A 15,551-nucleotide genomic window follows, 5' to 3' on the forward strand; every position below is an offset into this window, starting at 1 on the left:
TAGTTCATCATATCTTTCCTGACCAAAGTGACAATGCTATATTTAGGATGCTGTTGCTAATTGGTATCCAAGAATTTTATCACTACGGTTATTTTAATTCCGTTCGGATTCTTAATTGGCTGACATGGATGATGCAGGGAATGTAGTAAATGATCCCTGCTGTAGTTTTGAGACTGAAACTCGGCTAACCCCAAGGCCTCAGACTCCTTCAAAACGCGTACAAGGATTTGATCTTCCAAGGCGACAGTGGAGAATCATCAAACGGATAAGAACTGAACAAGGCATATTGTACAAATGGGGCTGGACTAGCTCTGCAGATTGTGATTGTGGTGCCTCTTCTCAGTCAATCCACCACATTGTTGCTGACTGCCCAGTTCTAGCTTTCAGAGGAACGCTAATGGGCATTCACCGCACATCGGACGAAGAAGTTGATTGGGTGAAAATACTACACCAAGAGTTGAAGTATTGTACGGACTTGTGACCACGCACATTTATCCTGAACTATACATATACAGGGTGAAGCGTAATTCGCGCACTCGGGCGTCGCAGCGCGACTCCTCACATGCCAGCAATAAAAAAATGTCTCTTACAAAATTTCGTCTTGCGAGTATATCCGGCAGAAAAACGGCGTTGAAAAGTAACAATCTGGCAACACTGTAACCACATGTAGGGTAACTACCTCTGTCAGCAGAAGCTAGTCGTACTGTACAGTTGGTGCAGTGGATAGAGTTTTGGGTTAGCATGCAGGAGATCGAGTGTTCGATCCTGGTTTGAGGCGTATGTTTTTATTTCGTAAATGTAGTCCAGGTGGTATGGTACCTGGCATCTTAATCGTCCACAGCGATTGCAGTGGGTCCTCTAGAAACCATTTGCACTTACATACTACGATCCTAGAAATGGATGAACAATCGTTTTCATTGGTCAGCTTTGAAAGGCGCCCTTTCCACGTCGTGGGCGTGAATATATTCGCACCACTTCATCTACTAGATGTGAAACCTGTTTTCTTTGTACCCTCCTCCAATGATCCCATAGATTAGTCATCATCATCTGTTTACCCTCCAGGTTCGGTTTTTCCCTCGGACTTAGCGAGGGATCTCACCTCTACCGCCTCAAGGGCAGTGTCCTGGAGCTTCAGACTCTTGGTCGGGGATACAACTGGGGAGTATGACCAGTACCTCGCCCAGGCGGCCTCACCTGCTATGCTGAACAGGGGCCTTGTGGAGGGATGGGAAGATTGGAAGGGATAGGCAAGGAAGAGGGAAGGAAGCGGACGTGGCCTTAAGTTAGGTACCATCCCGGCATTCGCCTGGAGGAGAAGTGGCAAACGACGGAAAACCACTTCCAGGATGGCTGAGGTGGGAATCGAACCCACCTCTACTCAGTTGACCTCCCGAGGCTGAGTGGACCCCGTTCCAGCCCTCGTACCACTTTTCAAATTTCGTGGCAGAGCCGGGAATCGAACCCGGGCCTTCGGGGGTGGCAGCTAATCACGCTAACCACTACACCACAGAGGCGGACCCCATAGATTAGTACCAACTATTATTCATGCCTCGTTCAGGTCCATTACATTTCGTTAGGGCCTTACGTTACCAGTAGGCCTAGCAACGTGCTCTGCGAATAATGTCCAAACTCGCTTACAATTTGTATGTGTTATCACCACGGTCCCAATAATTCTGCCTTTCAACATTGCGTCTGGTAACCGCATGCTGTTTAGTACGTATCTCAATGCATTATTATTATTATTATTATTATTATTATTATTATTATTATTATTATTATTATTATTATTATTATTATTATTATTATTATTATTATTATTATTATTGGCCGCCAATGTGGTGTAGTGGTTAGCGTGACTAGCTGCCACCCCCGGAGGCCCGGGTTCGATTCCCGGCTCTGCCACGAAATTTTTGAAAAGTGGTACGAGGGCTGGAACGGGGTCCACTCAGCCTCGGGAGGTCAACTGAGTAGAGGTAGGTTCGATTCCCACCTCAGCCATCCTGGAAGTGGTTTTCCGTGGTTTCCCACTTCTCCTCCAGGCGAATGCCGGGATGGTACCTAACTTAAGGCCACGGCCGCTCCCTTCCCTCTTCCTTGCCTATCCCTTCCAATCTTCCCATCCCCCCACAAGGCCCCTGTTCAGCATGGCAGGTGAGGCCGCCTGGGCGAGGTACTGGTCATACTCCCCAGTTGTATCCCCCGACCAAGAGTCTGAAGCTCCAGGACACTGCCCTTGAGGCGGTAGAGGTGGGATCCCTCGCTAAGTCCGAGGGAAAAACCGAACCTGGAGGGTAAACAGATGATTGATGATGATGAATATCAGATGGAAATTAGCAAATAAAAATGCGCCTCAACCCAGGATCGAACCATCGACCTCCTGCATGCCAACCAAAAACTCTACCCACTGCACTAACTGTACAGCACGACTAATACGTGCTGACAGAGGTAGTTACTCTACATGTGGTTACAGTGTTGCCAGATTGCCACACTTCAACGTCCTTTTTCTGCCGGATATACTCGCAGGACGAAGTATTGTGAGAGACATTTTTTTATTGCTGGCATGTGAGGAGTCGCGCTGCGACGCCCGAGTGCGCGAATTACGCTTCACCCTGTATATGTAAATACATTCTTCATACGTAAATAATAAATAATCTCTATGTTTCAATTGAAGGTCATCTATTGTATGAGTTTTCTGAAGCACAACTACATCCACGGGGTGATCCAGAAGGATTCTGGATAAGTAATCACTTTTTCCTTACTTATTCCTTCGATGGTAAGTAGGCAGATGGTCACCTGAGAGCCAAAGGTTCTGGTCTAGAAATGTGAGTCCTCAGAAGGACTGATTTTCTTGTTACCTAAATTGATTTTAGATAGTCATATCCCTGAGGAACTGTAGGGCAGTACGATGGTATCTTATTGTTGTAATTGCTCTAATAGCACCAACCAGAGTTCCTTTAAGAAGAGCGCACGTTGAACAGCATTGCTGACAGGAACTGAGGAGTTCGCAATGAACAGAGGTGTTGAGAAAAACTGAGCACAACAGCACACATTCAACAGAGCTGTTGAAAATAGCTGAACTCAAGAGTACACAATGAGCAGAGTTGTTTAGAAGGACTGAGCAGAAGAGCACACACTGAACTTAGTTGTTGAGAAGAACTGAGCTCAAGAGCACACACTGAACTTAGTTGTTGAGAAGAACTGAGCTCAAGAGCATTCAATGAACAGAGGAGTTGAGAAGAACTGAGCTCATGAGCACAATATGAAGAGAGCAGTTGAGAAGAACTGAGCTCAAGAGCACACAATGAACAGAGTTGTTAAGAAGAACTGAGCTCAGGAACACAATATGAACAGAGGAATTGAGAAGAACTGAGATCAAAAGGACAATATGAACAGAGGAGTTGAGAAGAACGGAGTTCAAGAGCACACAATGAACAAAGTTTTGGAGAAGGACTGAGTTAAAGAGCACACAACGAACGGAGTTCAAGGGGACAATGAACACAGTTGATGATAAAAACTCAGCTCAATAGCGCACAGAAACTGAGTAGTTGAGAAGAACTGAACTCAAGAGCACACAATGAACAGAGTTTTAAGAAGAACTGAACTCACGAGCACAATATTAACAGACTTCTTGAGAAGAAATGAGCTGAAGAGCACAAATTGAACCGAGTTGTTGAGAAGAACTGAGCTGTAGAGCACAAATTAAGAGAGTTGCTAAAAAGAACTGAGCAGAAGAACACAATATGAAGAACATTGTTGAGAAGTACTGAGCTCGAGAGCGCACAATGAACAGAGTAATTCGAAAGAACTGAGCTCAAGAGCACACAATAAACAGAGTTGTTAAGAAGAACTGAGCTGAAGAGTACAATATGTGCAGGGTAGTTGAAAAAACTGAGGTCGAGAGCTAAAAATGAACTGAGTTGTTAAGAAGAACAGAGCTGAAGAGCACACAATGAACAGAGTTGTTGAGGAGAAATGAGCTCAAGAGCACAATATGAACAGAAGAGTTGAGAGGAACTGAGTTAAAAGAGCACAATAAGAACAGAGGAGATGAGAAGCACTCAGCTCAAGCGGACTATGAACAGACTCGATGAGAAGAACTCAGCTCGATAGCGCACAGTGAACGAAGTTGATAAGAAGACAGAGCTCAAGAGCACAAAGTGAGCAGGGTTGTTGAGAAGGACTGAGTTCAAGAGCACACACTGAACTCTGTTGTTTAGAAGAACAGAGGAGTTGAGAAGAACTGAGATCAAGAACACAATGAAGATAGTTCTTGAGAAGAACTGAATTCAAGAGCGACACAATGAGCAGAGTTCTTGAGAAGAACTGAACTCAAGAGCGCACAATGAACAGAGTTGTTGAGAAAAACTATGCTCAAGTGCACACAATGAACAGAGTTGTTCAGAAGAACAGAGCTCAAGAGCTCACAGTAACCCAGTTGTAGAGGAGAACCGAACTCAGGAGCACACAATGAACAGAGATGTTCAGAAGAACAGAGCTCAAGAGCTCACAGTAACCCAGTTGTAGAGGAGAAACGAGCTCAGGAGCACACAATGAACAGAGTTGTACAGAAGAACTGAGCTCAAGGGCTCACAGTAAACCGAATTGTGGAGAAGAACTGATCTCAACAGCACACAATGAACCGACATGTTGAGGACGACTGAGCTCAGGTGCACTCGATGAACAGAGTTGTTCATAGAACTGATCTCAAGAGCGCAATGAACGGAGTTGTTGAGACGAACTGAGCTCAAGAGCGCACAATGAACAGGGTTGTTGAGAAGAACTGAGATCAGTAGCACTCACTGAACAGAGATGTTCAGAAGAACTGATCTCAAGAGCGCACAATGAACGGAGTTGTTCAGAAGAACTGATCTCAAGAGCGCACAATGAACAGAGTTGTTCAGAAGAACTGATCTCAAGAGCGCACAATGAACAGAGTTGTTCAGAAGAACTGATCTCAAGACCGCACAATGAACGGAGTTGTTCAGAAGAACTGATCTCAACAGCGCACAATGAACAGAGTTGCTGAGAAGAACTAATCTCAAGAGCGCACAATGAACAGAGATGTTCAGAAGAACTGATCTCAAGAGCGCACAATGAACAGAGTTGTTCAGAAGAACTGATCTCAACAGCGCACAATGAACAGAGTTGTTCAGAAGAACTGATCTCAAGAGCGCACAATGAACAGAGTTGTTCAGAAGAACTGATCACAAGAGCGCACAATGAACGGAGTTGTTCAGAAGAACTGATCTCAAGAGCGCACAATGAACAGAGTTGTTCAGAAGAACTGATCTCAAGAGCGCGCAATGAACGGAGTTATTCAGAAGAACTGATCTCGTGAGCGCACAATGAACAGAGTTGTTCAGAAGAACTGATCTCAAGAGCGCACAATGAACAGGGTTGTTGAGACGAACTGAGCTCAAAGGCGCACAATGAACAGGTTTGTTGAGAAGAACTGAGCTCAGGAGCACATAATGAAGAGAGTTGTTGAGAAGAACTGATCTCAAGAGCGCACAATGAACAGGGTTGTTGAGACGAACTGAGCTCAAGAGCTCACAATGAACAGAGTTGTTAAGAGGAACTGAGCTAAAGAGCACAATATGATCAAAATTTTTGAGAAGAACTGAGATCAAGAACACACAATAAACTGAGTTGTTAAGAAGAACAGAGCTCAAGAGCACACAATGAACAGAGTTGTTGAGAAGGACTGAGTTCAAGAGCACACACTGAACACAGTTGTTTAGAAGAACAGAGGAGTTGAGAAGAACTGAGATCAAGAGCACAATGAAGATAGTTCTTGAGAAGAACTGAATTCAAGAGCGACACAATGACCAGAGTTCTTGAGAAGAACTGAACTCAAGAGCGCGCAATAAACAGAGTTGTTGAGAAGAACTGACCTCAAGGGCGCACATTGAACAGAGTTGTTGAGAAGAACTGAGCTCAAGAGCGAACAATGAACAGAGATCTTGAGAAAAACTGAATTCAATAGCGACAGAATGAGCAGAGTTCTTGAGAAGAACGGAACTCAAGAGCGCACAATGAACAGAGTTGTTGAGAAGAACTGAGCTTTAAGGGCGCACATTGAACAGAGTTTTTGAGATGAACTGAGCTCGAGAGCACAATATGGACAGAGTTTTTGAGAAGAACTGAGCTCCAGAGCGCACAATGAACAGAGTTCTTTAGAATAACTGAGCTCAAGAGCGCAATATGAACGGAGTTCCTGATCAGAACTAAGCTCAAGAGTGCAAAGTTCTTGAGAAGAACTGAGCACAAGAGGTCACAATAAACAGAGTTCTTGAGAAGAAATGAGTTCAAGTGCGCACAATGAGAGAGTTGTTGAAAAGAACTGATCTCAAGAGCGCATATTGAACAGAGTTCTTGAGTAGAACTGAGCTCAAGAGAACACAATGGACAGAGTTGTTCAGAAGAACTGAGCTCAAGTGCGCACAACGAGCAGAGTTGTTCAGAAGAACTGAGCTCAATGTTATTATTATTATTCTTTATTATAATTTTTCTCCAGATCACAGTAACCAAATACCCATTCGATCCATTGAATGAGAAAAATAACAACGTTCAACCTAAGCCACCAACTCCACAAACAGAAATCGACAAAACACACTACTAATAAAATACAATACCATAAATAAATAATAATAAAGAGAAATAGACAAAACAAACTACCAATAAAAATAATACTACCCGCACTAAATGATAATAGTAGTGATCATCCCATACGTACTCCTTAGACATGCCATGAAGCCCGTCGGATACTTCGGAAATGCGACCCCTAAAGATAATGTCACCACAGTAGTCATCCTCGGTACCTTCATGCCACGTCCATCGTCTCCCGTAAATACTCCTACTCCTGTCTGGCCGCGTCATCACCCCTGGTGAGAAGACGGCCGCCCTCCCGATGATGACACGACCGGCCCTATCCGTGAGGTCGTAATGAAGGCCTCACCAACCCTACCAGATGACAATGCTTTTTTTTCTCACCATTCCGTTGTGGCCATCCCCGTGAAACTGGAGCCGCTCTTCTCCCGTCTGTCTCATATCTCCCTTCTTGGACTTATTTGGAGTGGGCCCGTCCCACCCGGTCTTCTTACGGGTATGTCCTGCCTTCCCTTACCCATCCTTCCTTACCAGCTCCCACTATGCTTGAATAGTGAGACATAAGCACCTGCTCTACTGTATACAACCCACTATCCATAATATTAATTATAGTAATAATAATATTAATAACAACAGTTTATGTAATAATAATACCGACATATTCATAGTATTAATAATAATAACACAAACAATAATAATAAAAATCATAATATCAATACTAATGACAATAATAATAATAATAATAATAATAATAATAATAATAATAATAATAATAATATAATAATAGGAGTAAAACTGTTAGCTATATCAGTCACTGTCTCAAGGTTCCTAGCATACCCTTCACGTGTCCTTATGTACTCAGCACTTTCGTCACAGTCACAATCATTGTTCCTTGACCTACTCCCCATCGATACCAAAACAGCAACATTCAGCATTTCCATTCCAACCCGCCATAACATAAACAGGGAGACCCTGCCTTTATGAAGTCACATATCAATTACCCAACTCCACATGCTTAACAATATACACCACACCTATACTCTCATTTCCATTCAATTTTATCATACTCTCTCCTTCCATTGCCTAAGCACTGTTTATTACTCACTCTTCCCCTCAACCTACATGCTTATTCCAATCAGCTACCCTTTTGTCCACCATCTAACTCACCCTCTTTCATTCTTCTCTCACAGGACTTTTTTACCGCACATGTTCAACTCACCCCCGCTTTCCCACTGCTTAATAATCCATCTCAGAATTGATTGCTCGTCCCCTCTTCCCAATATTTTCTTATGCTCGGCACTCAGTAATCTTTGCCTTTTCTTACTCATTTCTTCACAGTCACTTAATAAGTGAAAATCATCATTTACTGCCCCACAAAGTATACACACAGTCTTGTCCCTCCCTTGCAGCCACCCCTTATTCCTAAGCAATCCTAAGAGCCACCACATCATCCCATACCTTTTAGACCTGTCAATGAATCTAATATTCATCCCTGCTATCTCCTCTATTTTCGTCAAAACATTCAGCGAATTTCTCAGTCTACTTTCACCCAATAATTTCTGCCTATTAATATCTCTAATCCTCCTCTCAAGGATCTTCATCCCTCTAACTTCTGTCTTCGTCCATACCTCCCCCCCACAGGTGTCTTAATCCTATCATCTCCAAATATACGTTAATTTTTTCTAGCCATCCGCCCTTATACATGCTCTTACTTTGCTGTTCATACGCTGCCTGTAAAACCCTCCCACCTTCCTGTCTTTTTAAATTCATCCAGTATCTAACTACTGAGCTCAATAGCACACATTAAACAGAGTTGTTCAGAAGAACTGAGCTATGGAGCACACAATGAACAGAGTTGTTGATAACTGAGCTCAAAAGCACAGAATCAACAGAGTTCATGAGAAGAACTGAGCTCAGGAGCACACAATGAACAGAGTTGTTGTGAAGAATTGAGCTGAAGAGCACATTATAAAGAGAAGAGTTGAGAAGAACTGAGATGAACCGCACACAATGAACAAAGTTGTTGAGAAGAACTGAGCTCTGGAGCACAATATGAACATAGGAGCTGAGAAGAACTGAGTTCATGAGCAAAACAGGAACAGAGTCGTTCAGAAGAACTGAGCTCAATAGCGCACATTAAATAGAGTTGTTCATAAGAACTTAGCTCAAGAGCACGCAATGAACAGAGTTGTTGAGAAAACTGAGCTCAAGGGCACACAATGAACTGAGTTCTTGAGAAGAATTGAGCTGAAGAGCACATTATAAAGAGAAGAGTTGAGAAGAACTGAAATGAACAGCACACAATGAACAGAGTTGTTGAGAAGAACTGAGCTCGAAAGCGAAGAATGAACAGAGTAGTTCAGAAGAACCCAGTTCAAGAGCACACAATGAACAGAGTAGTTCAGAAGAACTGAACACAAGAGCGCACAATGAACAGAGTAGTTCAAAAGAACTGAGCTCAAGAGCACACAATGAACAGTGTTGTTGAGAACTGAGCTCAAAAGCACACGATGAACAGAGTTGTTGAGAAGAACTGAGCTCAAGCGCACACAATGAACGGAGTTGTGAAGAAGTGAACTCAAGAGCACAATATGAACATAGGAGCTGAAAAGAACTGAGTTCAAGAGCAAAATATGAACAGAGATGATGAGAAGAACTGAGATCAAGCGAAAAATGAAGAGAGTTAATGAGAAGAACTCAGCTCAAAAGCTCACAACGAATAGTGTATTTCAGATGAAAGCTCAAGGGCGCTCAATGAACAGAATTATTCAGAATAACTGTGTTCAAAGGCGCTCAATGAGCAGAGTTGTTCACAAGTCTTAGCTCAAGGGCGCAGTTGAACAGAGTTATTCGGAAAAACTGATCTCAAGAGCACACAATGAACAGAGTTGTTCAGAAGAACTGAACTCAAAAGCGCACAATAAACAGAGTTGTTCAGAAGAACTGAACTCACGAGCACGCAGTGAACAGAGTTGTTCAGAAGAACTGAGCTCAAGAGCGCAAAATGAGCAGAGGTCTTCAGAAGAACTGAGCTCAAGAGCGCACAATGAACAGAGTTCTTCAGAAGAACTGAGCTCAAGAGCGCAAAATGAGCGGAGTTCTTCAGAAGAACTGAGCTCAAAAGCGCAAAATGAGCAGAGTTCTTCAGAAGAACTGAGCTCAAGAGCGCACAATGAACAGAGTTCTTCAGAAACACTGAGCTCAAGACCGCAAATGAACAGAGTTCTTCAGAAACACTGAGCTCAAGACCGCAAATGAACAGAGTTCTTCAGAAGAACTGAGCTCAAGAGCCCAAAATGAACAGAGTTGTTTGGATGAACTGAGCTCATGAGTGAAAATGAACAGAGTTCTTCAGAAGTACTGAGCTCAAAAGCGCACAATGAACAGAATTCTTCAGAAACACTGAGCTCAAGACCGCAAATGAACAGAGTTCTTCAGAAGAACTGAGCTCAAGAGCGCACAATGATCAGAGTTGTTCACAAGTCTTAGCTCAAGGGCGCAGTTGAACAGAGTTATTCGGAAGAACTGATCTCAAGAGCACACAATGAACAGAGTTGTTCAGAAGAACTGAACTCAAAAGCGCACAATAAACAGAGTTGTTGAGAAGAACAGAGCTCAAGCGCACACAATGAACTGAGTTGTTGAGAAGAACTGAGCTCAAGAGTGCCCAATGAACAGTGTTGTTCAGAAGAACTGAGCTCAAGCGCACACAATGTACAGAGTTGTTGAGAAGAACTGAGCTCAAGAGTGCCCAATGAACAGTGTTGTTCAGAAGAACTGAGCTCAAGCGCACACAATGTACAGAGTTGTTGAGAAGAACTGAGCTCAAGCGCACACAATGTACAGAGTTGTTGAGAAGAACTGAGCTCAAGCGCACACAATGTACAGAGTTGTTGAGAAGAACTGAGCTCAAGCGCACACAATGTACAGAGTTGTTGAGAAGAACTGAGCTCAAGCGCACACAATGTACAGAGTTGTTGAGAAGAACTGAGCTCAAGCGCACACAATGTACAGAATTGTTGAGAAGAACTGAGCTCAAGCCCACACAATGTACAGAGTTGTTGAGAAGAACTGAGCTCAAGCGCACACAATGTACAGAGTTGTTGAGAAGAACTGAGCTCAAGCGCACACAATGTACAGAATTGTTGAGAAGAACTGAGCTCAAGCCCACACAATGTACAGAGTTGTTGAGAAGAACTGAGCTCAAGCGCACACAATGTACAGAGTTGTTGAGAAGAACTGAGCTCAAGCGCACACAATGTACAGAATTGTTGAGAAGAACTGAGCTCAAGCCCACACAATGTACAGAGTTGTTGAGAAGAACTGAGCTCAGGCGCACACAATGTACAAAGTTGTTGAGAAGAACTGATCTCAAGCGCACACAATGAACAGAGTTGTTGAGAAGAACTGAGCTCAAAATTTCACAATGAACTGAGTTTTTGAGATGAACTGAGCTCGAGCGGAGACAATGAACATAGATCTTGAGAAGAAGTTCACTCAAGAGCGCTCAATAAACATAGGGAAACGACGGCATTGGTACTCATAAATAGGGAAGCCCTGAAGAAGGTTCATTGAAAGCAGATTTATTCATGTAATAAAGTAAACAATGCATACAAGTGCATTGTAAATCGAGGGTACACGCATATATATATGATACAAATTCTAAACAAATATATTTCGAATTCTATGTTGGAAACGAACGCCGTGGGTTTCCGGAGAAGTTGTCAGAGACTGATAGTTATGTCGGTTTGAAAACACAGCTTTTTAACATACAAGCCCACACAGATTTCATTGGTTTTGAAGAAGATTTCGACCAAGTTGTCAATTATAGAATGCTTAAACCTTTTGCGAGAGTCAATTTCCCTCGACAAACCACTCACTATATACTATATTCTTCCCATTGGTCGGGATTCACTTCTGTCAGAAGTAGCAGTGCCCCAAGGTTGTTGCAGGTTAATCGTGCCACACAATCTACTCGTCCTTTGCCGCCCGATATTTCGTCAATCAGCACCTGCCTCTGGCTACTCTAGCTCGTTTACAACTGCCCTATAAGTGAAAAACTGCATCTCTTAGTTCTCTTGAATTCCAGATTTATCTTTATGTTATGCCAATCCTACCTTGCAAAGCTACACTGAATCTTATTCGTCTTCTGAAAATCATTCCAAACAATCTCTCCAGTGACTCATAGTCAATCGAACACAACAATCTGTTTTACGGCGCATCCACGATGGATAGGAGCGCCTTTAATGAAGGTAGCCTACACCCCCAGAAAACACCTGGTGTGAAAATGAGAACCACGGTAAAACATCTTCAAGGCTGCAGGGATTCACTATCACCAGAATGTAAATTCATTGCCACGTGTCATACTCACTCGGCATTAGTAGAGCAATTACTCCCAAGTCTTTCCAGCCCATAGTTCTTAATATTTCGTAACACTGCCCTTTCGTCCGACATCATCCAACTCACTTCCTATTGTATGGTACTCTCACCAGGATTACTTAATACGAGAACTGGACAAGAACCAACATACTTAACTATTTCTCATTTAATTTAAAGCACTTCTACCACTATTTGGGAGAATGTTCACAGCCATCGTTGTGTTCTCCCCTTGCAATCATTGTTCTGGACTTCACGAGAAAGTTTTCCTTTTGCGCCGATAAGGTTTGCATTATATTCCTTCGATCTATTCAATGATTCTCTGGCATCTACTACGTGTACACCCGATTTACCTTTTCTTACTAACATTCCTGTTCTTCAACTAAGCCCACCACCTAAATATTCACACCATTACTTCCCTCGAAGTGTTCCTCTCACCTACGTGAAATTTGCTTTCTGCTACTTTTACATTCATACTTCTACGTTTAAAAGCTTCATTATTCCATCAAGTTCCTTTATGCCATCATCAGACGCATTTGTTCCTAGGCGTTGACTTTTGCTTTCTGCTACAACAACCGTGTATTCTCATTCTATATCCCTAACCTTCTGACTGTCCACTGATTAGAACATTACACCAAACATATCCATGAACTTCCGTCTAATTTCTTTATCCTGGAAGTTCTGTTCACTTATTCTGCTGCAGACAGACTTCACTTCTGTTTCGTACCCCTGGATATACTTAGTTCATTCTGAATAAGATACTGATCTGTACAACCAGAAATGTTATCGGAATACTTGCACATTCCTAACAAACGTCCTGAATTCAAAGTTGGTTATGAAATAGTCTGTTATGGATTTGGTGCTCCTACTCTCCCACGTGTAGAGTGTAGGCTTCAAGAATGTATTGGTAACTGCTGAGACATGCTAATATAGCATGTTCGTAAAAAGCGATGTTTCCCGTATTGCTAAGAGCTTGTATCAGCTTTAGCTTGATTGACTTAAATACTTCCAAGTTTGTACTATAGAGGGCAGCACCCTCAGTTGTGAACACGGAGGGTCATTCTTTCCGGCGAGTCTGTAACTTTATCTCTTTGACTCGAATGTTTGTTGTGGTTATGAGAGAGGAATATAAAATGGACTCCCCGCAGATCCGAGTGGCTTTTCTGAGCTGGTGGATTTTGCGTGACCAATGGGTACCTATAATCCTGCTGATGAAATATTTGCGTCGTGCACGTTACTCTGACATATGTGAGACCTTTGTTTATGACCATGAGAGTCATACTACATGAGATTGTGACAAACTTATTGAATGGGGCTACTGCTCGCATTGTTGGCCGCTACGGGCAATGTCTGAATGTTTGGGTCTGTGTTCGTGAGTGTGGGGCGTAAAACGATGACGTCTCGGTCAGTTTAATTTTTCCTGTCGATATTGTTTCAGTACCTTGTGTTTGTTTTCTCGGTACGGTGTTAATTATTTGCCTTGGTCTATGTTTTGACCGTTTGCCGCCCACGAGGCCGCCATGTTTGTTTACTTAAATTCACGTGATGGGCATGCCTGTGTTTCTCTTTGGATTTGACTATTGTTCTTTGGTCCAGTGATGTTTTCTCTCTCGGCCGTCCCGATACCTGCATTCCTTTATTATATCTGCTCTGTGTTTCTTCTCCGGGATGCTTGGGGGATCTTATCTTTCTATAGCTATTGTTGTCGAGATGATGATGGAGTTTGATGGATGCGTGTGTAAAACAATGTAATTAATCTCCTGGAAGGAACGACCAAACAAATCCGTGTGGATTGTTTTCAAATTAGCTAATTATGTAGTGAAATTATAATTGAGACTGTGAGCACGTCGTAAATTAAATATTAATTTTGGTGTTTGAAAAACGCTGTGCTCACGCATTAATGTAACTACTTCGACTGAACCAAATGAACGCAAGTTTTTTTCTCTATTGGTGGCTTCATTTTCTTTTTCTTTAAAATCGTTTTATATTAATGAGCACTCATTCAAATTTTATTTGAATTTTATTGCTAGTAGTATGTTTCATCCCTGTTGTGCATTGTTAATGAGGGACGTTTCCAGTTCAGGGCTATCTTTTTGGCTTTTCCTAGCCGCAGTGCGCGCCTCGAATCTCCCGATGTGCGTATTGTATTATGTAGTATATTGTCGGTAAGGGAGGGGTGTTGTGCACTGCTAATCCCATACTAGCACTCAAGTGCACTAAATGCTCATATCCTTCAGTTCTATTTCCAATGCTCGTATTCAACATCACCCATCAGTATCCTGTCCTTGCTGTTGACGTCGCTCACTGCTTCGGGAAATTTTTCAATTTAACCTTCGGGAAATTTCACAAATTCATCCTCATCTGCACCCTCACATGTTGAATACATTGTGACAAACTCTCGTCCAAATTCATCCCACTGCTAAATATTCCCACATCATTCGTTCATTTACGTGCCCTACAGAAGCTACGTTGCATGCTATGAGGTTCCTATTGAACAGCCGTACCCCATACTCTACCCTTTTTATACCTGTTAGGAACACTCAATGACGTCCCATTTATTCGCCGGTATCTCTCCTTGCCCGAACATCGTTAACAAATATATCCAGAGGCATGCTCTTTGCTGACTCAGCCACTTCTACCTTCTCTCCACCATAAACCCTATTTATATTGATAGCTCGCAGTAAATTCCATTGTGTTCGCCTGGTTGTTTTGGAGGAGTCCCTCGCCTGTCAAATGGAAGTGGGAAAATATTATTCCAATATGTCCGAGGCTTCTTTAAAACATTCCGAGATCGATGACTTTCTGTGAAGCAGGATGTTCCCGATTTCCACATAATCCCAGAAATAATCTCTCCTCTAAAGATTTAGGGCCTGTGTGAGAAGGAGTCTCCGTGGAAAGGGGGCTCTGTTAGAATGGGTTCCGTGAGATAGGGCTCTTTAAGAAGTGAGCACACTAGGAAGGCGATTCTGTGGGTTGTCTTCGCAACCCGAGCACATGCTTTAATACATCTCAGCCTCTAGTTCCGTAATCTCACTATTTATGTGTAACGGGGCAAGATCTTTGCTCCACCATCAGAGTCACATTTACACGATGCTGTATTCAACTCTATGTTTGTTGTGTTTTTTTTTCAGGGAGATTCTGGGAGCCCCGTGCTGGCAAACGATGAAGTAGTTGGGATCGCTTCGTGGGTCCATGAGCGCTTTTATTTACCTGACGTTCACACCCGAGTGTCCTCCTACATCGACTGGATAGAGGAGCACGTGGGCCCGTTATCTAGCACCAAGTGATGAAGTTGCATCTAACCTCCTGGTACTCATTTTACTTCGGTTTCTCCTGTTTTCACCTTCTAAATAATGCAGTGGCAAAGAGTGGGAATAAGTAATTTACTTTGAGCATTTGACATATTTTTAGTTTGATTACTGTATTTTTTGATTTGTAAACATATAATTAAATAAATATTAATCTGAAGTACTAAAGTAGTTTTTATGGCTTGTGCCCCTTATCCTGACCACCACAGAACTGAAAATGTATATGATCCATGCTAGAAGTAATATTCCATGAAATAA

At 42.6% G+C, this 15,551-nt stretch overlaps 1 protein-coding gene across 1 annotated transcript in view; it reads left to right on the forward strand.

The window, feature by feature from the left end:
- LOC137502686 (mite allergen Der p 3-like) overlaps positions 1 to 15,272 on the forward strand; it is a 109,227-nt gene extending 93,955 nt beyond the window's left edge. The window contains exon 3 of the mRNA XM_068229629.1: positions 15,117 to 15,272. Within this exon, the coding sequence (XP_068085730.1) occupies positions 15,117 to 15,272 (156 nt within the window). The remainder of the gene's footprint in view (positions 1 to 15,116) is intronic.
- The last annotated feature ends 279 nt before the right edge of the window (positions 15,273 to 15,551 follow it).

This window comes from Anabrus simplex, chromosome 11 (assembly GCF_040414725.1).
Source record: "Anabrus simplex isolate iqAnaSimp1 chromosome 11, ASM4041472v1, whole genome shotgun sequence".
Classification (NCBI taxonomy): domain Eukaryota; kingdom Metazoa; phylum Arthropoda; class Insecta; order Orthoptera; family Tettigoniidae; genus Anabrus; species Anabrus simplex.